The sequence below is a fragment of the Homarus americanus genome, unplaced genomic scaffold, assembly GCF_018991925.1.
Source record: "Homarus americanus isolate GMGI-L3 unplaced genomic scaffold, GMGI_Hamer_2.0 scaffold33468, whole genome shotgun sequence".
NCBI lineage: Eukaryota > Metazoa > Arthropoda > Malacostraca > Decapoda > Nephropidae > Homarus > Homarus americanus.
In genome coordinates, this window is record NW_024714177.1 from 8,365,844 (window position 1) to 8,393,070 (window position 27,227).

Genomic DNA, 27,227 nt, shown 5'->3' on the forward strand with positions numbered 1-27,227 from the left:
ACCCACCGGTCACCTTTCTGCTAGGTACTCCCTCCCTCCCTCACTGTCGTACTCCCTCTCTCCCTCCATCCTTCTCTCCCTCACTCCCTCTCTCCCTCACTGCCTTACTCACTCTCTCCCTCACTCGCTCAGATGGTAAGAACCAGGCACACACTGACGCTAACTGTCATCAGGTGATTGAGTGGTAATACTGTAGTAGTAACAGTCAGCGTGATAACAGTAATAACAGTCAGAGTGGTAACACTAGTAACTGTCAGAGTGGCACAGTCAGAACGATAACAGTAGTAACAGTCAGTGATCCAGCCAGAGTAATAACAGTGGTAACGGTCAGAGTGGTGACAGAGAGTGGTAACTGATAGTGATAGAGTGAGCGTGGTAACAGTCGTTGGTACAGTCAGAGTAGTAACAGTCAGAGCGGTAACAGTCAGTGAAACAGTCAGTGGTAACAGTCAGAATTAGAAACAGTAAAAATTGCAACGTTCTATTGCTAATTAATTCTGAACATAGTCTTTAGTTAACAAACGCTGATTTATGATCGTCAGCTGAAACAAGATTGAGTAAGACTGTGAAGGGCAGAGGCTGTTCGCTCGAGGGGGAGTTCACGCAATGGATTCTGTCGCCAGCGGAGGCGTTTCGACTCAATGAACAACTAGACCACCCCAGGAAAGCAACACACCAGGCGTGTGTTACTTATTGTACCTCCACGCCCAGTGACAAACCGTGCGATGCTATGTCTATATGACCCTGTTATTTCTTTATTAACTTGTTGTTGTTGTTGAAGTAATATCAAATATACTCTATGCAGATGACACTACTATTATCACGGATAGTGAAGAGGTTAACAGATTAATGAAAAAATATTAGTAAGATGGGTTAAGAGTTAATGCTGTAAATACGAAAGTAATGTTTGTTTCCAAATTGGAAATAAATCCTAAAATAAAAATTATGGCAGACAACAGGGAACTCAAACAAGTGTAAAATGTTTGTGTATTTGGGAAGTAACATAAGCTGTGATGGTAGATGTGCGAAAGAAATCATTACATGAACAGGTCAAGTAAAACACTTAATAAAAAGGGATATTAACTTCACATTTGAGTAAAAGACTGCTGTATATGGTGAGGACTGTTGTATGGGTCAGAAGCGTGGATACTTTCAGCAGACACCAAAAAGAGGTTACTGGCCTTTAAAATGTGGTGTTATAGGCGAATGTTAAATAAGTTCCACTGACTGGAAAACAAGTGAAAAAAATACGAAGGTTAACAAAAATTTCAAGAGATATACCTGAAATGTACAGAAAAAGAAAATGAGATACTTTGGTCTTATAATTAGGGATGAAGAAACAGCAATAATAGAAATATTAATGGGCAAAGGTTAGGGTAGGAAGGCCAGGTGAAGGCAGAGACTGAGGTGGATGAATGAAATAAAAAACAGGATCCCCAAAAGAGATACAAATTCTTTGAGGTTCGATAAAACAGCCCGCACTCTCCCTCACTCTCCCTCACTCCCTCTCACTCCCCCCCTCTCTCCCTCACTCCCCTCTCTCTCCCTCACTCCCCTCTCTCTCCCTCACTCTCCCTCACCGTACGAAGTTCAACCATAACCTCCCCACCAATGACGACCTGAAGACTTTGTTGCTTGGTGTCAGCTGTCAGTGGATTTAAAGTCAGATTGGTGTTAGCTCTGTCAGTTGATGTGAGGTCAACCTTTTGTCAGCTGTCAGAGATATAATATCAGTCTTGTATCAGCTGTCAGTAGCTATAAAATCAGCCTTGTATCAGCCGTCAGCGGATATACTTAGCAGACTGTTGTACTGTATATTGTATTGAAAAGACCATCAGTAACAGCTTATGACCAGTGGTTAGGTCGTTAGGAGAGAGTGAATTACCTTGTTTGTTACTAATGATGTTGTTTTAGCTGTTGGAGTGAAGCGTTGTTTTAGCTCCCCACTTCACTGTCTCTCTCTCTCCTCAATACCCACCTCACCCCACCCCTCTTCTCCCCACCACCCACCTCACCCCACCCCTCTTCTCAACCCCTCTTCTCCCCACCACCCCCCTCACCCCACCACCCACCTCATCCCACCACCCACCTCATCCCACCACCCACCTCACCCCACCTCGGCACCATATGGAGAGGAGGTCCTTCAGTGCCACCCATCTGGCCTCGTCTGGCACCCTGGCACCACAGGCTCACACCTGCCAACACCTCATGCCCGGGTATTTTAAAGAGCCTGTTCTTGTCACCTTCTGATGCCTGTACCTGTCTCGTGGCATCATTGAATGCCACTTGATGTTATTACCCACAATTCACTATCATTAAATGTTAGGTTAGGTAAAGTTAGGCTAGGTTAGGGTCTTGTGTTTTATTTATAATATCACACACACACACACACACACACACACATAAACACACTCACACATACAAACATACACACACATACACAACACACACACACACACACACACACACACACACACACACACACACACACACACACACACACACACACACACACACACAAACACTTACTTGCGTGGTTCAACTATTCACCGTTACTATGTGTTTGTAAACAAGAGAAGCTGGCATATAAACAACTTTTTCCCAGCTACTGTTTTCCTATCTCAAGGTCGTGGCTAGACAAACACACACTCTCACTAGTATAGGTTAGGTTAGGTTAGGTTAGGTTAGGTTAGAGGTGTTGACACAAACACACACACACACACACACACACACACACACACACACACACACACACACACACACACACACACACACACACACACACACACACACACACACCTAACCCCTTAAACGTTTGGCCGTCACTTTTGTGTTTGTTTGTATGAGAAATAAAAGAGAAGTTTTCTTTACACCCTCGACAATGTTCACAACGCCACACTGTTCAATGGAACTTGATAATGAACCGAATATACTGAACACCGCCAAATGTGTGTGTGTGTATGTATGTATGTATGTATGTAAATATGTGTAATGTATGTATGTATGTATGTATGACAGTAAACGTATACCTATTATTATATATTTTTACCTATTTATAAACAGATATTGTGTATATATTTCTTCAAAGTCGATAAATACAGATGAACTAATCACCAGATTATTCCCCGCATCATAGACACCTAATCACTCAGTGTCTATCTGTTCTTGAGGCGACGAATGTTGAATTATTACGAGAGAAAAAAAAAACATTAACATTACCAATGGAGTTCATGTTTGTCAGCACCTGTGTGGAAACAAACATTAGACACGGATTATCAACTCAGTAATGACATTGACTTAAAACAAATGACCGGTTGAACTAGATTAATTAAACGAAACATCCCCCTGGAAGTTTAACCCCCCCCCCCCTGGCAGGTTAAAAATCCCCCTGACAGGTTAAAGAAAAATCCCCCTGACAACTTCATAAAAATCCCCCTGACAGGTTAAAGAAAAATCCCTCTGACAGCTTCATAAAAATCCCCTTCACAAATTCAAAAAATCCCCCTGACAAATTAAAAAAATCCCCTGACAACTTCAAAAAATCCCCCTGACAACTTCAAAAAATTCCCCCCTGTGTTTATCTGGACCTGAGATATAAACAAATAAATACGTTTATGTGTTGACAGAAAATTGAAACCACGTGTGATACCTGGGACAAGAAAGTGCTTTACCTGGGTGTATGTTGGAGGGTGTTAAGGGTTGTTTTTGAATACCCCTAACTGAGGTGTTTGGTGTATTGCTATTTTTATTGTAGTTATCTGTTGGTATAGATATGTGTATGGGACGTCATCTATACAGGGGTTTTTATATGTATACACACAGACATGTACACACTCATACACACACACACACACACACACACACACATTCTTCTGAGACACATTTTTCTCCTGACATTTCCGCCTTCCCCTCGTCTCCCCTCCCCCATCCTACGTACAGTACCCCCCTCTCTATTCCCCCTCCCATTCTCTCCTCCTACCTCTTCTCCAACGCCTCTCCTTGACCCTCCCTCTCCCCCTCTAAACTCCCTCTTATCTCCCCCCTCCCCCTCCCCCTAGTTCTTGGCATGGTGTTTGGTCTATTTACAATCTAGTGACAGTGTTGTGAGTTGCTCTCCTCAGTATTACTACTGAATTTCTTGGAACTGGCCTGGTGTGTGTGTGTGTGTGTGTGTGTGTACATTAACTTTATATAAGATCAACTCAAGCCCTTAATTTATCCTCTTTATTTAGTATAATATATCAGAAGAAAAAAACAAGAACATTGGAACCGTTCTGGAAAAGTGATCATGAATAACACACAGGTCTTCATAAAAGGTGTCCAATGGTGAGGGATCATTATTCAACTTAGTTTTATTTTGTTTGATATTATTTTAACAGCAAAACAGGGGGGATTTTTTTTTTGTAATTAAATATTGTTGTATAAATAAACAGGTGATATAGGTTATAATTAGGACAGGTAAAGAAATGAGTAGCGAAATCCGTGTTCAAGTAGTAGTAAGCGGGTTACCTCCTTCGGTACACTAATCTACACTACATCCACTAAATTGTTATCTACACTATTATCTACACTGTATCTACTACACTTTCATCTATACTATCATCTACACTATATCCACTACACTATCATCTACAGACTACACTATATCCACTACACTAACATCTACACTATATCCACTACACTATCATCTACACTATATTCACTACACTAAAATCTACACTATATCCACTACACTATCATCTACACTATATCCACTACACTATCATCTGCACTATATCCACTACACTATCATCTACACTATATCCACTACAGTACCATCTACGCTATATCCACTACACTATCATCTACACTATATCCACTACACTATCATCTACACTATATCCACTACACTATCATCTACACTATATCTACTACACTATCATCTACACTATATCCACTACACTATCATCTACACTATATCCACTACACTATCATCTACACTATATCCACTACACTATCATCTACACTATATCCACTACACCAAAATCTACACTATATCCACTACACCAAAATCTACACTATATCCACTACACTATAATCTACACTATATCCACTACACTATCATATACACTATATCCACTACACTATAATCTACACTATATCCACTACACTATCATCTACGCTATATCCACTACACTATCATCTACACTATATCCACTACACTATCATCTACACTATATCCACTACACTATCATGTATACTATATCCACTACACTATCATCTACACTATATCCACTACACTATCATCTACACTATATCCACTACACTATCATCTACACTATATCCACTACACTATCATCTACACTATATCCACTACACTATTATCTACACTATATCCACTACACTATCTTCTACACTATATCCACTACACTATCATCTACACTATATCCACTACACTATCATCTTTACTATATCCACTACACTATCATCTACACTATATCCACTACACTATATCCACTACACTATCATCTACACTATATCCACTACACTATCATCTACACTATATCCACTACACTATCATCTATACTATATCCACTACACTATCATCTACACTATATCCACTACACTATCATCTACACTATATCCACTACACTATCATCTACGCTATATCCACTACACTATCATCTACACTATATCCACTACACTATCATCTACACTATATCCACTACACTAAAATCTACACTATATCCACTACACTATCATCTACACTATATCCACTACACTAACATCTACACTATATCCACTACACTATCATCTACACTATATCCACTACACTATCATCTACACTATATCCACTACACAATCATCTACACTATATCCAGTACACTATCATCTACACTATATCCACTACACTATCATCTACACTATATCCACTACACTATCATCTACACTATATCCACTACAGTATCATCTACACACTATCCACTACACTATCATCTCCACTATATTCACTACACTATCATCTACACTATATCCACTACACTATCATCTAAACTATATCCACTACACTAACATCTACACTATATCCACTACACTATCATCTGCACTATATCCACTACACTATCATCTACACTATATACACTACACAATCATCTACACTATATCCACTACACTATCATCTACACTATATCCACTACACTATCATCTACACTATATCCACTACACTATCATCTACACTATATCCACTACACAATCATCTACACTATATCCACTACACTATCATCTACACTATATCCACTACACTATCATCTACACTATATCCACTACACTATCATCTACACTATATCCACTACACTATCATCTACACTATATCCACTACACTATCATCTATGCTATATCCACTACACTATCATGTACACTATATCCACTACACTATCATCTACACTATATCCACTACACTATCATCTACACTATATCCACTACACTATCATCTACACTATATCCACTACACTATCATCTACACTATATCCACTACACTATCTTCTACACTATATCCACTACACTATCTTCTACACTATATCCACTACACTATCATCTACACTATATCCACTACACTATCTTCTACACTATATCCACTACACTATAATCTACACTATATCCACTACACTATCATATACACTATATCCACTACACTATCATCTACACTATATCCACTACACTATCATCTACACTATATCCACTACACTATCATCTACACTATATCCACTACACTATCTTCTACACTATATCCACTACACTATCAGCTACACTATATCCACTACACTATCAGCTCCACTATATCCACTACACTATCATCTACACTATCCACTACACTATCATCTACACTATATCAACTACACTATCATCTACATTATATCCACTACAATATCATCTACACTATATTCACTACACTATTATCTACACTATATCCACTACACTATCATCTACACTATATCCACTACACTATCATCTACACTATATCCACTACACTACCATCTACGCTATATCCACTACACTATCATCTACACTATATCCACTACACTATCATCTATGCTATATCCACTACACTATCATCTACACTATATCCACTACACTATCATCTACACTATATCCACTACACTATCATCTACACTATATCCACTACACTATCATCTACACTATATCCACTACACTATCATTTATACTATATCCACTACACTATCATCTACACTATATCCACTACACTATCATCTACACTATATCCACTACACTATCATCTCCACTACACTATCATCTACACTATATCCACTACACTATCAGCTCACTATCATCTACACTATATCCACTACACTATCATCTACACTATATCCACTACACTATCATCTACACTATATCCACTACACTATCATCTACACTATATCCACTACACTATCATCTACGCTATATCCACTACACTATCATCTACACTATATCCACTACACTATCATCTATGCTATATCCACTACACTATCATCTACACTATATCCACTACACTATCATCTACACTATATCCACTACACTATCATCTACTATATCCAGTACTATATCCACTACACTATCATCTACACTATATCCACTACACTATCATCTACACTGCATCCACTACACTATCATCTACACTATATCCACTACACTATCATCTACACTATATCCACTACACTATCATCTATGCTATATCCACTACACTATCATCTACACTATATCCACTACACTATCATCTACACTATATCCACTACACTATCATCTATGCTATATCCACTACACTATCATCTACACTATATCCACTACACTATCATCTACACTATATCCACTACGCTATATCCACTACACTATCATCTACACTATATCCACTACACTATCATCTACACTATACCCACTACACTATCATCTACACTATATCCACTACACTATCATCTATGCTATATCCACTACACTATCATCTACACTATATCCACTACACTATCATCTACACTATATCCACTACACTATCATCTACACTATATCCACTACACTATCATCTACACTATATCCACTACACTATCATCTACGCTATATCCACTACACTATCATCTACACTATATCCACTACACTATCATCTACACTATATCCACTACACTCGTGTACACTATATCCACTCCACTTATCTACACTACTGTGTATCTACTACACCATGATCTACACTACTGTATGTTCACTACACTACAAAGCTCTTCACTATATGTTGAGGGTACTTATAATTGGACACTTTTGAAGAAACTCTCGATATTTTAATTTGATGAGGCAAATGTTAGGAAAGCTTGAGCTAAAATAGTGCAAAATGGGCAATGGTGAGGTGAAAATTGTCCGCGAGTACTATCCCGGGCTGGAGCAGAAAAAGGATACTGACCTTCAGAGAATTTCTACAGCTCCTCTGTGCCACCAAGAGAGCCGTAGGGCGTTGCTGCACTATGACTACCGCCCATGATTACTAAAACTTCGCTCTAAACCCTGGACAAGGTGTCTTTCTGTTCGTCGCTGTGCATGGACTATAACCTTGGGCCCCAGGGGTTCCATTCCCAAAAGATATGGCCACTCACGCAACAGCTCTTTGGCGAGGCGAAGACGGCGAATTCAGCTATTTCGATAGTGAAAATGCCGGTATCCTCCCACATGTCAGAGAGGCAGTGGACAGAATTCAGCCGCATGCCATCCTTCACTACACTCATTGCAAACTCCAGGGATACGGAGTCAATTCATGCATGTTTTACTCCTTGGCATTCATGTCATACGCCGCCGACCACCCAAAAGTACCCTCCGCTTACTTGGCAGATTTATTCATAACTTATATGGGACCACAGTCGGATGAGAAGGCGTTCAGTCTGGCCCAAGTTATGCTTAAAGAGGCTGGACTGCCTTCCGAATTGGAGGACTGTTCCTTTAGGTTGTCCATATATGAACATCTCCGCCCACAACAAAAGCCTACCCTAAAACGCCCACTATCACCTGCTCAAGAAAAAGGAAACAAACGCCTCAAGACCGTCTGAGTGACCACCTAAGCCCGCACCGACAATTCACAAAATTTTTTTTAGGAAGCTCTGCAAACAAAAAAGAGAAAAGGGGGGGGGAGTGAGAGATCAGGTTAACCATGGTAGATAAGATAGGAACACGGGTACAGCGTCTCCTCCTGTAGCTGTAACACCATCTTCTACCATTGTATTAACCCACTGCTTTTATTAACGACTGAATACTTAACAAACACCGTCAGTAAATTCTTCATTTTTTTTTTAGAAAATTCTTATATGTAAAATAAATGTAAAAGATCAATAAATTCTTAAACTTACCTGAAGATTGTTTATGTAATTAACACAGCCTATTCAATCATTATGAGAACTAGACTGTACGTATGTTAGTCATCTATATATTTACTAAAAGATAAGATGCTTATTAACGTAAAATTCCCACAGTAAAAATGTTTCATTAAAAAGATGAGAGTGACCACAGGACACTATCCTTGGCCTCTCCAACACTTGTCTTCTTTCCCCTTCCTTCCACTCTTATTAAAACAAAAGATAAGTTGCTCAGCCAGCTCCACAAGAACCTGGCTAGAGGTCGTCACCCCTTCCTTGGAACAATGGCTACTGTAAAAATACACACATTTATCTATATATATGTAAAACAAGAAGTATGTCTGTGTTTATTTGTTTGTGTGTCCGCACGAGAATCTCGGAAACTACTTTACCGATCTGAAGATGGATGGTGTTATATGTAGTGATGATGGATGGTGTTATATGTAGTGATGATGGATGGTGTTATATGTAGTGATGATGGATGGTGTTTTATGTAGTGATGGTGGATGGTGTTATATGTAGTGATGATGGATGGTGTTATATGTAGTGATGGTGGATGGTGTTATATGTAGTGATGATGGATGTTGTTATATGTAGTGATGATGGATGGTGTTATATGTAGTGATGATGGATGTTGTTATATGTAGTGATGATGGATGTTGTTATATGTAGTGATGATGGATGTTGTTATATGTAGTGATGATGGTGGTGTTATATGTAGTGATGATGAGTGGATATGTAGTGATGGTGGATGGTGTTATATGGTGATGATGGATGATTTATATGTAGTGATGATGGATGGTGTTATATGTAGTGATGATGGATGGTGTTATATGTAGTGATGATGGATGGATATGTAGTGATGATGGATGTTGTTATATGTAGTGATGGTGGATGGTGTTATATGTAGTGATGATGGATGTTGTTATATGTAGTGATGATGGATGGTGTTATATGTAGTGATGATGGATGTTGTTATATGTAGTGATGATGGATGTTGTTATATGTAGTGATGATGGGTGGTGTTATATGTAGTGATGATGAGTGGTGTTATATGTAGTGATGATTAGACAATAAAATAATAAGTTTAATGGTAAAAAAATATACTTTGCTGTACCGTTGTAGTGGAAAACATGGTGGAACTTACATACACCGTTAATGAACTATTGATGGAAGAAGTTTTGGGGACTGAACAGTGAGACAATGTGGAGCTTCCCGGAGGGTATTGTAACCTCAGCTTACCTGGTTGAGCCCGGATACTGTCAATCTCTTAGTTTCCTTCAATTTTTTCCCCTAATCCCTGCCACCTCCCCTACCCAGCATTACAACCAATAGCCCTCTGCCTTAACTACTGACGTCAGGTCAAATGGGAGGGAGTATGTGTGGAAGGGAGGCAGTATGTGAGGAGTATGTGTGGAAGGGAGGCAGTATGTGTGAAAGGGAGGGAGTATGTGTGGAAGGGAGGCAGTATGTGTGGAAGGGAGGCAGTATGTGAGGAGTATGTGTGGAAGGGAGGCTATGTGATGTGTGGAAGGGAGGGAGTATGTGAGGAGTATGTGTGGAAGGGAGGCAGTATGTGTGGAAGGGAGGACAATATACAATAAAATTCCTTAATTAATACCGAGCTGACAACTACCAACTTCATTAATAAACTCAATGAATCTTGTCATTATTTTTTTCACTTTTATCATAATTTACTTCATTGTCTTCATTACCTTTATTTACTTCATTTCTTCATTTTTCACTTCAGTTTGTCATTTCTTCTTACGTGTAAGGATAAACAATTTTAGCCCCTTTAATATATGTTAATGTGTGTCGAAATTCGTTTATGAATTCGTTCGAAAATATGTGCAAAATGTGAGTAAATTTACATGTTAAAATACGCGTAAAAATATGTGCTAGAATTTGTGTTAAAATACGCGTAAAAATATGTGGAAAATATGTGGGAAAAATCTGTTAAAATACGTGTAAAAATCGGAGGTGGTAGCAGTGTCCAGAGACGGGTTGCCAGACAGTATTTTCCCTAAGTTTATTTCCCTTGACAGAAAAGTTCATTAAGTATCGAACTTATTTTGTGGTGAGAAAAGGCAACGTTTCAAATCTAGTCCCCCCCCCCCTCTTACCCTCCCTTCCCTCACCCCTTCCCACTCATTCCCTCCCTCCTCCTCTCTTCCTTCCCCTTCTCCCACTCATTCAGTCATCCTCTCCCCCTCCACCCCCACTCCCTCATGGGTGAAATGTGTCTGGCCGAGTCTCGAATCACCCACTTCATACACGAGATGACAGGCTTGGGAGGGTGAAGACGGGTCAGGGTGAGGTCATCCCCCTCCTCCCCCTCCCCACCTTCTCCTCCTCCATCCCCCTGACCTCTCTTAACCCCTCCTTCCTGACCTACCCTACCCTCCCCTCCCCTCCCCGACCCCATCCCATCTCCACCTCTCTGTAACACACACACACACACAAGTTATGGGGCCACTTACTATATTTTCTTTTTCTCTCCAAAATTCTGAGCTTCGGGTACAGTGCTCATGATGTCTCGAGGCAGATCCATTTTGAGGCTCTTTTTTTTTCCTGGTATATTTTTTGAAGGTTTGTCTAGTTACTTCGGTGCTTCGGAGTTTCAGTTGTCTTTTGTTGTTTTGTTTTGAAGCTTCTATAAAATTATCTTCGAAACTTATGAAAGATCAGTTGTATATTTCTTTCGGGATTAATTACAGAATATTTTTTTCGGACTGCAGATTGAGATATTTGCTATAGAAAGAAAAAAAAAGTGAGACAGTGTTGGTGTTACGATCCTCAACTCGAACCACTGAATCAATCCACCCGAAGTGAATGTGATAAGGGAGGCAAAACAAGGAATTAGGCGAATGATAAAGGAGAGAGAGAAAGAGAGAGAGAGAGAGAGAGAGAATAAATCTTCCTCCTCCTATCTCCTTCCTCCTCTCTCTCATTATCCTTCCTTTCCACCTCCCCTAACATTCTCCAATTCCCCATCTCCTCTTCCCCACATTTCCTCTTCCCTTCCCTCTCCTCTCCTCTTCCCACATTTCCTTCTTTACCTCCTTCCTTCCTTCCTTCCTTCCTCGGTTGTCTCTATGTAATATAAGACGGAGACCATGACTTACTGAACGGGCGCGGCCACTTAAGAGCCATAACACTGTTTTAGAGGAAGAAGCCTCCAACTCCACGACCTCTACCTCCCACTCCCACTCCCTCCCTCAGGTGATTAGAGGCACGAGAAAGTGTACAGATAGGTGTTAATGATCTTTATTTACCTGACAGACACACGTGAAATATATATCTAATTTTCTTTTATTTCTTTAACTAATTATCGTCTTTTTTCTTTTACTTCTACTTTACTTTAATTCATTAAAAAAAATAAACGACCAAATAAACGTAAAAGAATATAAAGGACACAAAAAGAAAATTGTTTGGTAGTTAAGACAAGTATATTATGTCAACCACTGACCATTCTCTCTCTCTCTCTCTCTCTCTCTCTCTCTCTCTCTCTCTCTCTCAGTATGCACTGAGTATGTCTACACAGACGAACTTGGAAGACTGCACACAATCTGAACTTAGCAGTACTCACAAAGTTATAAACTAATCGCCTGCAGCAGCTTGGTGTGGAAACTGCAGGCAGAGTGCCTTCCCTTCTTCCACAGCTTTACAGGCTGTGGCGCTGTCTCATCTTTCAGTGGTTTTGACTAGAAGACTTCTTGGAATGTATGGCAAACTTGTCATGATGTAACGAATGTCTTCAAATCTCTTTCTAGCACACCTGGGGACATTTTATCTGCAGATCTGGCTATAATAGAGCTATTCATTGTGCTCATGTACAGCACCAGTGACCAGCTGACTGTTAATGATGCCAGACAACAACTCTTAACGAGGAAAGGTAGTCATTGCCAATATTCCCCAACCAAATCACCATTGTTACAGTATACCAGGAAGGTAGCATATCAAGGAGGACTTAATGATAGATTTCCCACTTAGTTGCCTATTTATTTCACTTATTCTGCCTGATATTAGTAATTGGATATTTTGGATACATAGTTGCCTAAAAAAAACCCAGAAAAATGGAGGCTATTTTTATTTTTTTGAAAAGAAGTTTTGTTAGCGGTATATTTTGATGTGGTTCCGTACCCAGTTTTTTTTTATGTAATAAACTACCATTCTGCCTAATATAATGTATGTAGCGTAATGTGCACAATTGTTCTCATATCCGCTGTATAAGCAGATCATGGTCCATATTGTTAGTATTTTTGTATATATGAATGACGGCAAGGGGCATACAACTGCGAAAATCAATAACGAATGCAACACACTAACAAACACCCCGCACAGACATACAAACACCATAAACAAACAACACCCCACACAGGTACACAAACACTCTACACATACCCTGTACATGCATCGTTCATCTATCATTCCTCCCCTCTATCAATCTCTCTCTCTAACACACATACACACACACATACACACACACACACACATACACACACACATACACACACACACCTCATGTATTCACTCACTCCATTCTCTCAATCCATCTATCCACTCATTCCTTTTTCTCTCTCTGTCTTTCTCTACCATTTTAACCGTATTCTTCTCTCTACTGTCTCACTTCGTACGCATCAAGGGAGAGAGAGAGAGAGGTGGGGGTGGGGGGATACGTGGGACTGGGTTGAGCAAGAACGCCCACTCAATTAGTTCGTTTCTATGACACACACACACATGTAAATAGACGAAGCGGTTCCTGTCTTCTGCTCGTACATAATGTATTGACCATTTATTGTAGACTTAACTATACATTTGTACCATTTATTCACTAAGATATTTTACCAGGTTCTTGTGGACGAAGTTTAAAGCAAATAATGAAGATGATAGAAGATAATTAAAACTTGACTAGTGTTCTCAGGACGTGGTTATCTCTCTCTCTCTCTCTCTCTCTCTCCCCATTGTTCATCGCTTTTAAATTTATAAAAAATACTTAACATATCATTTAGTACATTATGTAAATGTATCGGATCAGTTGAAGGAATTTAGATACTGACTACAATATGTATTTAACGAAACTGTTGTTTAAAGACTGCTGAAATATTGGCAAACATTGTGTCCAAACACTCTGTTGACTTACCCGATTACCTGTTAAGTTTAAATTTGCTCAATCCATTTAGCAAATTTAACTCACCGTTGGCTACAGGTAATTTATATTCATTGCATGACATAAAGAGTTACGACACTGACCTAGAGAGTTTCAGGCTGTCATTTCACAATTAAAACTTTAGTTGAAAAAATCAGGGTGTAAAATCTGTGACACGTGTGGGTGTGTAACTCACTAGACCACCTGTGTATATATCACTTACTTGTCTCCAAATGGTTGGTTAGGTGGTAATAAAGGAAACACAGGGTCAGAAAGACAACTTTGCTTGTGGCGTTTCGTCTCGAAGAGCTTTTTCAAAGGAATTAACACAAGGGTGAATTAAGTTGAGTTAAATTGTCTTGATTTGCTGCCCGTCACCGCTTGGGTCCGAAGCAATGTAACACAAAGTTGATGTTAAAATGTTTTACTGCACGTCGACAACTAAGATCTTTCAGCGAAAACAAGGTCAGTAATAACTCTCGTGACTAGAGTAATTATGATATATAAAACTCTGACACAAGGAGGAACTGAACTGAACTGGATTTTCTGTCCGTCAGCGCTGTCACACCGGTGATTTGGTTTGTATCTAGTTTTGTTGGGTCGGGCATGGACAACAGGATGAAGCCAAAGCCACGCCCTAGTACGATCCAAGCGATGCTGCACTTCCTCTTAGTTGTTGGTGCGTCTGGTCGACCATGTTGCCATATCTTTTATCTATGAACCTTCCCCACCTCCCCCACTCCTCCAAACACCTTCCCCCACAGCGCAACCCCTATAAAATTAAAGTCAATTACTCAAACCAAAGATAAAACTGTGAGAGAAATTGCCGACAAAACGTTACAACATTGTTCACACCTTAGTATATAATGAGAGATATTATATGTCTGGCGGAAATACATCACTAGTTACTGAGACATACAAAACCCGTGTAGCTTACTGGTGTTAACGACGGACATAGCCTTCATCCCAGTCTTATCGGCGGAATAATAAATACTTTTTACCCTGCATTAATTATCCTCTTTTTGATCGGGGTTAGGTGTATTTCTCTCTCTCTCTCATCGCACCTACCTGACTGGTCTAACATGTACAGTAGGAGAGGGGAAAGTGTATCTTTGTTGGTGCTTGACGAGGCGTAACTCTTTACGTAAACACTGGTCGGCAAGCAGGGAGAGTCAGGCTCTCCCAGTGACTCACTACAGAAAGTCGATAGAAGGCTGCTGTTGAACTTTCCCTCTTTATTAATGACTTGGAGAGTGAAAACCGTTGGTGGTCAACTGACGCATCGTCTTACGCCAAGAGCAGTGACTGGCCCCGTTAATGGTGCAGCGACGACGACTATATATGTAGGGTTGCCATACGTCCGTATTTTCCCGGACATGTCCTCCATTTAGGTCTCGAAATCTTCATCCGGAAGGAATTTTTAAAATTCTTGAAAAGTCCGGAATTTCAGTTTCCATCATTTTCTCCACGGAAAAAAACATGAAATTGTGATGACGAGAGAGAGAGAGAGAGAGAGAGAGAGAGAGAGAGAGTGGAAACCGTAGAGATCTCGTTCATTTTTTGTCAGCTGATAAGTCACTTGTACGCCTGTATGGTGTTGTCAACTTAGCTGTCAAATATTTGATTGATAAGGGGGTAGAAGTTGATGATGTGAAGTGTTTTGACCAAGTTAGTAACCTGAAGCAGTTTGTGGAAAATTACAAGAGTGATGAAGAATTTAGTAATCTGCCAACACATAAAAAGTGGACCAGATACTTTGAAAAATCAAAGAACATTGAATGCCACTAAGAATTGCTAAGAATTGCACAATTCTTCTTTGCTATATCATCTCACAATGCAAATGTAGAAAGGGTTTTTTCACTGATGCAAAGTCAATGGACAAAGGAAAGGAACAAATTGAGTGTTGAAACAATGAAAGGCATTCTGACTGTACAGTACAACTTCCGAGAAACACCTTGCAGTGACTTCTATACCTTTCTAAAGAGCAATCAGCCAATACTGAAAAAAGATCCGATCTACAGAAAAGTATGCATGGGCACATCAAGTCACACACACAGTGGGGGAAGAAGACTGCAGCTAAGGGAATAAAGATGTTGAGCCTTAAGCAAAGGCAATTTTTTATTTTTTTTTAAAGATTTCTATACCATGTATGTTGTATATTAGCCTGTGTGTGCCGGGCGGGGGGGAGGATGTCTTCGGGAGCGTCCTCTTTTTTTAATGTTCAGATATGGCAACCCTATATATATATATATATATATATATATATATATATATATATATATATATATATATATATATATATATATATATATATATATATATATATATATATATATATATATATATATATATATATAAGGGAAAACCATCACACAAACGGAAAATTCATTTTGCATTCATAGAAAATGAAGTAATGTTCATAATATTTTTATTATGCAAATTTATATTGTTTCTAATGATAACGCTAATGCTGTTGGTAATAATAATAATAATAATAATAATAATAATAATAATAATAATAATGCATGAACATTTATGTAAATGAAATCAATAAATACGAACACACGAGAAGAGCACTATCTCTCACTTTCACATCAACTCTCCCTAGTGGACCATCACCACCCTCCCGGAATATTAACCTCGGCTACAACAGCACGGCGGTTTCTCCGTCATCGGAGCTTACTTTACTAACTTTCCTTTGGCCTCAGAGAGTTGAGATGTACAGTAGTGAGAATTCCCTCCAATACTTAGTCATTATAGCTTGATAATGGTAATTTAGAAAGTTTATGGCTGGTTTTCACCTTCATCAAAATATGACTCTTAGCACTGAAAATTAGTATAATTTCCGGCTGACAGATGAGGACGTTAATATCGAGCGTTGATTGCCAATAATAATTTAGTGTTGTGAAAAAGATGTCAGTACAATATAAAACAAGTACAGTTCTTTAGCGAGTCGAAAGATAGCGTTCATTCTCAACAGCATACACCCACTATCGTCACCACATACTAACAACAGTTTCACTTGTACCATCGGCAGCACTATTAAGTAACTTTCTTCTCTTTTACTTGCAGAGAGCAGTTGTCTGGCACCAACTGAGTAATGACTCGCCACGGGAGAAGTCAGAAAGGGGAAGACTTATCCTACAGGAGCTCGTGTAGTGTGCAGTCACAAATGGCGCCAGCACCTCCTTCACTCTCCAGACCTGCTGCTTCCCAGTGGTGGCTCCTCAGGGGCACGCAGTCCTTCCTTTTTGTGATTTTCTTGGCTTCCTGTCCCAGCTCGACCTCCTCGGCCTCAACTCGGCGGATTAATTCTCGGTTCCTTGATCTAGGGAACAATGAAAACTTTTCTAACTACACTCGCGTGTACCGGGCTCTGGACGAGGGCATGAGGGACTCCAGGCGGCTCAACGCAGCCTTCAGAAGCGTTGATATGGGTCGAGCACTCAACGTGTTCGACGTGGCTCGGGCCATCGTCCCAGGTGGGTGTTACGTGTTGTGCAGTGATTATTAAACCCATACTGGCTGGGCGCGGTGTGTTGTTGACTAACTCACCGCCGGCTGAGCGTAGTGAGTAGTGAATTGAGCTGAAATTTGGACCAAGTCTTTATGTGGAACCGGTAAGTGCAACTTAAAGCAGAGATAAGTACCATCATGAATTTCTTGTGCCTAGGGGACATGTATGAAGGAATGAAGTACTGAAAAAGAAAATAAGAAAATTACACGAAGAAAAATAAATAAAAAACCATTCAACAAGTCTATCCTTTTTACATGTTAACAATATTATCTTCGTCCTTTTATTTCATATCTCGGTAAGCTCAAGTTCAGTGACTTTTCAGATTTCTTAAAGTACATTTCATCCTTCCAAAACTCAAGGGACAGAAAGGTGTAAGTAGAGAGAGTTTAGCCCATCATCGTGCAAGGTGAGTTAGTTAATGTCGCCCTTACTGTTACTGCATGGTGGCGGTGCATGTCTCGACCCTCTGCCTTCCCGTTTCCTCCTCCCACTGTGCGTGTTTGTGTGTGTCGAAATGTTTGATGTTATTTCCGTTGTTGACGACAGCATCATTCTTCCCTAAACTTATAAACTATTTCAAGAGGAGCAAAGAAGAGTTAGATACACTCCTTGTATATACACTGTATGATATACAATGTGTCAAATCCAGCAACCTGTAAAATATCAAAGAAAATTTTCCATTTTATGTCGTTAATGTTGTGTATAGGTTAGGTTATCCAGCTGGAAACTGCAAAAAAAAAAAGAAAATCACACTGAACCGAACCTCATTTAACCTAACCTGAACCAAAATTGCATAAACTGTGAATGTGTGAGAAATCCGTAGATGTATAGCGTGCTTCCCCTGGGCAGGGATCCGTCATGGGAAGACACAGTGGATACTGCCCTGACAACACCGGCAGTAAGTCTACTCAGTCTGAAAATAAAGAGTCAAGAAACACTGCCTCAAACAGAGGAAATATACACGATGAGAATGACACACAGTCAACACCATGGAAAGGCATAACGGGGGAAGAGGCAGAGGCGTGGGTCACAGATGCCTACTCAAAAGTTGTCCGGTGGTCCCCAAATAACCTCTTCGAGCCACCTAAATGTGGGGCCACCAAAGAAATGATCAGGGAGATGACTCGCCTCATACATAATTACACTCACGAGAGCTCCCTGGCCCCAATAGCTCAAAATATACCTGCAGTAATCACCATCTATTCTGCCAGAGAACACACGCAAGGAGTAAGTGTATGGAAAATGTGGCAACAGTGATTAGAAAAGTCTGTCAATGTGGCAGAATGGTGATCTTGATGATCTAAGTGAAGCAAGAACACTACAGGAGAGACTGAAATTTTCGGGTGGCGGAAAGCAAGTCACTGAGGATGCTGCCAGAAAGTTTCGTAATAAAATGAGTGCCGGAAAAGTGTCCTCGGTGGTAAGATCTCTCGCAGAGGAATCTTCCGGCTGTGGGCTGCCAATAAACAGACTCAGAGAGACCTTACAGCTACTGAAGGATAAACACCTCTCCGCAAGTGAAGAAGAAGTCATCAAGTTCCAGAGTGATTATGTCCCTCCAAACGCAGTTATGTTCGAGAAAATAACAGGATGCAGATGGATGGAGAGTCATCCTCAACATTAACAAGTTTGGCGACGCAGCAAGTGATCTCTGCAATGCCACCGCCGCCGCCCCTGCAAGGCAACATCAGGGAACTTGCTGGGGAAGAAGCTGCTATTCACGCCACGAGAAAGATATTTGAGCTGCGTGATTGTGAGGCTGTACTCCTGATAAACGCCTCCAATGCTTTCAACATAATCAACCACAAGGCTACACGGCACAACATCAAGATCAAGTGTCTAAGCTTTGTAATGTATGTTGAAAACTCCTACAGGAACCCGACAGACCTCTATAAAACCAGCTTCATTAAGGCCCTAAGAGGAGATACCACCAGACAGTCTACGGAGGGGGATTCAGTCGCCATGGCAATGTATGTATACATAAAGCCTATCCGTGCTCAACACACAACAAACTATGAAATAACCAAGGTCAAGCAAGGAGCATATGCCAATGACTTAACATGAGTTGGAAAAGTGGAGGACATCAGAAAGTGGTGGGACCTGGTAACATCACATGGTCCACAAATAGGGCACTACCCAAATGCCAGAAAGTCCTTCCTCATTTTGAAACCAGAATACTACGACCGGGCTATAAAGGTGTTCAACGAAAGTGAGTTCAAAATAAGTAAGGACGGTCAAAGACACCTAGGTGCGGCAATCGGCACGAATGATTTCCAGATCAGGTACGTAACAGGAAAGGTAAATGAGTGGGTGATATTGCTAAAACTGAGCAACATGCAGCGTTTCTAGCAGTCACTCACAGAGTCAAGATTCGCTGGAACTACCAGATGTGCACTATCCCTGATGTCGGACCTCTCCTCCACCCTCTGGAAGAAACCATCAGGGTCGCTTTTATTCCAAGACTAGTGAAAAGCAACCACCTAACCACACCGAGACGGGTGGAATGGGAATTATTAATCCAGAGGACCTTGCTGCCACAGACCATCAGAACTCTGTCAAGATCACGGCAGCCCTCACTGAGCACATAGTAGCTCAAAATGTAGCAAGCGAGGTGGACACCAACGAATTACACAAGATTTGACTTTCAATTACAACAGAACGGCAGCACACCCAAAGTGAAAAGCTTCAGCAACTGATGCAACAACTGTGTGAACTTGAGGAACAAGTAGCTGTAGCGCAGGAGGTGGGAGCCTAATGCTGACTAACAACGTCACCGATAAGAGCAAAAGGTTTCAGCCTTAGCAAACAAGAATTTACAGACGCCATTGCTCTAATGTACGGCAGGCCAGTCGAAGGTTTCCCCACCCAATACGTGTGTGGCTCATCCTACGGTATCGACCACGCCATTTTGTGTAAGAAGGGCGGCGTGGCTTCGTATGCATGAGGCATGGAAGGGATGTTCACAGCGAATATGCTGAAGGAAATCTGCCACGACCGATCCGCCTTCCATTGGACGGTAAGAATCTCCATCACAGGACTGCCAACATAACCAACGAAGCCTGTGTGGACGTCAGTGCTCGAGCATTCTGGACGTGGGGCCAGCGAGCCTTCGTTGATATCAGGATATTCGATCCCGCGGCTGCATGTCACCATAACCTGTCTCTCGGGGCTGCACACAGGAGGAACGAGAACGACAAGAACCTAAACTAACCTGATCTAACTTAACCTAACCAAACGTAACCAAACCTTACCTAACCTAACCTAAGTTAACCTAATTTTGTTTAGCATTGCCTAACTTAACCTAATACAACATGGCCTAACCTAACCTCACCTAACTTTAGCTGATAAGATCTGACTTAACATTACCTGACCTAAACTAACCTAACTTAGCCTAGCCTGACCTAAAACAAATTTAGCTCAATCTAACCTAAGCTACCCTGGTCTGACCTAACCTAACCTAACTTAAATCTGTCTAGGTAACGGAATTATTCAGGTAAAATGGACAGGTGTGTCTAATCTTCAGGTGATCTATAAATATTTCTATCTTGTATAAATGTTGATTGTCTTCTCCAGCCTCTCATTCACCTGACAATGAATCCACTAATTAAACTTTCACCTGTAAACAACTATCTCTCTTGTAGCCTCTTGAGTGTGACTGCATGAACGAACTAAGACAGACAGATAGACAGACAGACAGCTGAAGCATGATGACAAGTAAGTACTGACCACTTCAACTTTACATTAATAGGAATATTTTATGACAAGGGTAAGGTTGTATGTATTATGTACGAATATTAATCTGTACAGTGTGTGTGTGTGTGTGTGTGTGTGTGTGTGTGTGTGTGTGTGTGTGTTTTACAAGAGTTTCTATGCTTTATATGTTTGTAGGAAATTGGAAACTAAGCACTAACTCATAAAAATATGCCATATTAATATCTAACTTCAATTACAATTAATTTTGTGTCTTTTATATTTAACTTGGAAGCAGATTTTTAACAATAAATTGGAATACTGTATACAGTTTAGGGTTAATAACATAAAGACTTACAGATTGATATTACTGAAAGATTGGCTTGGCATAATTCTCCTGATATCTGTATCTGTGTGCCTGTATGTGCTCACACGTGTGTATTTTATTTTAATGGGGATTAGCCACCCGGGCACAGGTCACCGACCCACATCGGGGCCTGGGGGCAAATTGCACCATAAAAATATATAAATACAGAAATGGAAAAATATAACAGATCAAGAGTGATAAACGATATATGTTGTGTTGTCAAAGTAAGAGAAACAATTGAGACCCTGCAATTGTGTGTAAATGAGGCAGAAAGTCAGATCAGCAACCTGGGACTTGGTCACAATTTTGGTGATGCCATATGGCAGCAGGGTCTACCATTAGACAACACATTATGCTTCCAATATCTCCCCAGGCGGTAGTACCTCCCTGTTTGGTAGCTGCCTACTACCTACTAAGGACTAAAAATAGTATCTTATCCTTGCTACCTACCTTGTATGTACAGTATGTTTGTGCGCGTGTCTGTACTGTATGTGTGTTCGCGTGGTTTTGAATTTATGGTCAATAGATCCTAAACGACTGACTCTTCTTAACTACCAAGACTGTTCAGTGTTGAGGGAGTAAGCAACGTTTTCTTTGATTGCTGTAAATAAAAAGGTTCAACTATTGTAAAAAAATATGATTTCTCATCTCATGTACTGTAAATAAATTTTCTGTGAGATACTAATTATTGTACAACTGTCATTCAGTCGTACAACTCTGCTTATGGCCAATAACAGCATGTCCGTAAGAGTGCCACATATTTACCTGTTAAGTAATTAGTTCCATTGCGACCTGACTTTAATCTTTTGTACTTATTATTTTAATCTTATATTCAGTCTTTTACTTGTAGCAGTGTTATATATTTCTATTATGACTGATCTTATAGCTGTCTTCAGTCTTATTTCATGTATCACTACCCTGCATTATATATTATTATCCTTCATATATTTGCTGTCGCTGAGTTCTGAAGTGTATCATATTATTTACTCAACACATTTCTACATATGAAGCAAAGTTTTATCACAAGGAGGTGTATAGTTGCCTCCAGTCACTCGCTCTTCGCTTGACTGTAGCTCATACCTGACACTCCTAGACCCCAACACCTCTGACTGAGGTTGACCCTGACACTCTTAACACACACACATCTTCTTCACTGCCGGATCCTTAGGTAGTGTCACCATTCAAGTTTTCTTCAGTTAAGTTTTTCCACAAGCGCAGGATGTGAGAACTCGTCTGACTGACTTGTCGACGACCAAACATGACTAGAAACTGTACTGGACCAAGAGGAGTTTTCACATCCCCAGTTAAGTGGAAGGGCATTCCTGTACTAGCGTTTGAGAACCTCTGCCTAGGATCTCTTACATAACAGAGCAGAAAATAAATCTGGAGGCAGAAGATGATGTGTTACCTACCCGTCCTTGCTATTCATCTTCTCTGTTTCTCTGGCTCACTGGTTGCACCATTTTTTTCTGTACAGATGTGGCCGACAATGAGATATCTCACAAGGCTCTTGTCCTCCTCATGAACGCACTCCTGCAGGACAATGCTATAGACAAGGAACCAGGTAACCATATTGCTGGCGAGGGTTATACAAAGGTTCAGCCACACTCTGTGGCCAGCACCACCCTCCCCAGTTTTAGCGCGATCACCACCACCGCCGCCGCCACCACCGACATCACCACCGCCGCCATCACCACCACCACCACCGCTGCCACCACCACTACCACCACAGCTACGACCACCACAGCTACGACCACCACCACTTCTGCCAAACCCAACATCACACAGACCAGAGGGATTTTTGATTTCTTGATCAATCCTTTCGGTAAGTAAATAACTGTTGGCAGCACAAGTCAGGTGGTTGGTACGGTAAGTTGAGAACTTTATATATCTTTATAGTGTGTTGTGTTTTTATTTTGTTCATGGGTGTAAACAGGCGAAACTTAATTTTTTCCTCCTGTGATCATTGTATATTTTCACAACCAGTGTTGAATACAAGTAACAGAGGGAGACATAATAGGAATTTAAGTTAAGTTTAAACTAAGAAGTAAAGTTTAAACTATGCAGTCCATGTAACACCGAATCCACCGGCATGTGTGCCTGCAATGTGCAAGTCACTGGGAGTGTAAGGGTGACCAACACCATTCCTGGTAAGTTACTCCGCTCTTCCTGTTGTGGAGATGCCTTCTTTCTTCTCCTAATACGCTGTGTGTTTTTTATTTCTCTCAATAATGACTACCACACACCTTGGCCGTAAAGCACAATTATGCAAAGACCATATTCTATCCATAGCTATTTCAGTGCCTCAAACACTGACACAGTGAACAAGAGGTCAGAGAAACATTACGTATATTTTTGCCTTAACCTCGCCGTAACCTTTGTCCCTGACCTTTTTATTTCTCATGGTGACCTAACAGCTGTTGTGGAACTGACGCTCTTTAGGGGGCAACAGTGACAGTATAAATTGTGTCACTGTAACTGGAAGTGTTGGTATGGATAAATGGGTAAAAGGAGGAGACGTCATTACCCTCATGGTCAACACTTCTCAAGACCAAGGAAATGTGATTTTGGGAACGGATTGGGGGGGAAAAGGAGGAAGGGGGGGAGAGAGAACAGGAGGAAGAGATCAGGGGAGGGAGAGGGATATGAGATAAAGAAGAATAGAGAGAAGGGAGGAATAGATAGACGTGGGGGGACGAAGGACGGGAAGTGCTTGAAAGAAAAGTAAGGACAAAGTACTGTATTATTTTCAACTGTAAATATCTACACTAGTGTGCGCGTCATTACTAATAGAAAACGATTGACAGCATTTTTATAGAAAACAATACTTATATCATGAGGGTAACTATACTGTAGGACATTTGGCTTTTATATTTGGTAATCTCACAAGATTTTGCGTAGTTTCGAAACAAAATTTTTTGTACGCCATATTCAAGTCATGAAATGTCATGATATCATGTTCTGTATGTAGCCTTTTTGTTTTAGCCGCAGAACGATCCTTATATAGCCACTTCCATATAAATATATGAAAACAAAATTGGAACGTTCAATGGCACAACAGAAATATCGTACCACTGAGGCTACATATCACTGCCAAGCTACCAAGTTTTACACACACGAGACAACCCTACGGCAAGGTAAATCAAAGTATATTCTCATTGCTGCCGATATATTGTATAGTTTGTTGTGAAGCCACTACTGTTCTTAACTATGACACTTATTAATAATTTATGTGTTGATCTGAATACTTAGGAGTAGATCCTGTGAACAAAATACATTCAAATGACGTCACTAAATATACAAATACTGGAATCCAAATTTTCTAGAATGAACTAGTCATCCCTCTACCATAATTTTCGTTCTCTTTTAAGAGGAACATCTTTCGTTTTCTATTAGTTGTTATGCACATCCTTGTGTAGATGTTTACAGAGTTGAAAACAATATTTCCTGCCTCTTTTTTTAATATTATATTTCCGATTATGATAAAATTATATTAAAAAGTATTTTTTTTACATATGTATTCGTGGACGGAAGATGTAATTTTATGAATAAATTGGAGGTGGCAAACTGAACGATTTCTCTTACTACAAAATCGTTACATATATTGAAAATTTTAAAATCGACGAAGTTATAGACCTTATTTACTTAGGAGGTGGCTCTGCTGGTAGGCTGTTCCATAGCTCTACCACCCTCTTGAACATATATTTCCTTATATTCGCCCTGCCTGGTATGTTAGTGAGCTTGAAGCTGGGTTAATGTTTTCCATTTGTTTCAAAATTATTTGAAAGTCTCTGTGGGATCTGTCCTATAATGTCTTGTTTCAAAGTTGTTAGTCCTAAGACCCGCATGCTAATGCGGCAATGGAGACAACATAGTTTTGGATTCATCTTCGTCGCTCTGTGGTCCACCTTGTCTAGGGATATTAGGTTGTCCTAGAAGTAAGGTTTCCATGGTTGTATACATTACTTTTACTATTTTCTCTTCGCCACTGATCGGCTCGTTAGACGCTTGGGCGGTCGGTCACGTCTCTGATACGCACTGTTGGCAGATATTGGCAGATACTGGGCATGCACTGGCTCCTGAATATATCGGAACCTGCTCCATTATTGGTCAAGTCTGCCATTAAATGAGCTCACACTCGGTGCCGTCACAACACTTTCTGGCAGATTGTTCCAAGAGTTCACAATTCTCACTCCAAAAAAGTTACCCCTCACAGTTTTCTGGAATTGTGGCTTCTTCAACCTTGAGCTGTGACCCTGTAGTGGATTTCTCCCCTACAAACGCTGTTTGTCGCTGAGTAGCCGACCCCCTCGAATTCCCCAGTGTATGCCTCGTGGTCTAGGTCAACCAGCGCCGCCTTACATGACGGAGGTCAACTATTAAGCCACGCCTACCTCCGCTATATAAGACCTGACCTCGTGGGGACCTCGCTCTTTCTACCTACACCACCCAGCAAGCAACACCACCTCCTCCGCTCTTGCCTGGCGGCCCTCGCTCCCGCCGGCGAGCATGGCGACCCACAAGCTGGTCCTCCTCTGAGCACCCTCACCAACCAGCTCTCTCTACATCACGCTTGTAACCACGCTGCCACTTCCCAGCACCAAGCTGCATTGTACATCCAATACAACATGTATACAGAGAGCACATTGTGAGTTTCCTTTCTCCATCCCATCCTGAGTGTGAACACCAAACATAACGTACCCCACAACCCTTTGTGGGGCGGACGTCCGCCAGCTGCAGATATGTACATTCGACCGAGTAGTGCCCCCTGAGATGTTTATACACTTCGATTAGGTCTCCCCTCGCCCGTCTGTAGTATAAGCTAGGTAGTTGCAGGCGCTCCAATCTCTCTGGGTAGCCGAGGTGCCAAAGTGCAGGCACCAGTCTGGTGGCCCTCCTTTGGACATTTCCAATCATTTGAGTCTCTAGCTAGCATACCTCGGGGACCAGACGGGGTGAAAATACTCCAGACAGGGAAACACCTCACTCTTGAAGATCGTGAAGAGTGACGGATCATCCAGATATCTAAACGACCTTCTTATAAGACCTACTAGTTTCGTTGCCTGATTCACCTCCTTCTTACAGTGGCCCGAGAACTTAAGTTCATTGCCGACATACACAACACCCACGTCCTTTTCACAT

General features: G+C 40.7%; 1 protein-coding gene across 4 annotated transcripts in view; it reads left to right on the forward strand.

Annotated features, from left to right (window-relative positions):
• The window catches only part of LOC121877850 (serine proteinase stubble-like), a 97,561-nt gene that overhangs the window by 20,401 nt on the left and 49,933 nt on the right, over nucleotides 1–27,227 (forward strand). For all 4 annotated transcript variants that reach the window (XM_042383765.1, XM_042383774.1, XM_042383759.1 and 1 more), the window contains exon 2: nucleotides 17,584–17,993. In XM_042383765.1, the coding sequence (XP_042239699.1) occupies nucleotides 17,612–17,993 (382 nt within the window). In that variant the 5' untranslated portion in view covers nucleotides 17,584–17,611. The remainder of the gene's footprint in view (nucleotides 1–17,583; nucleotides 17,994–27,227) is intronic.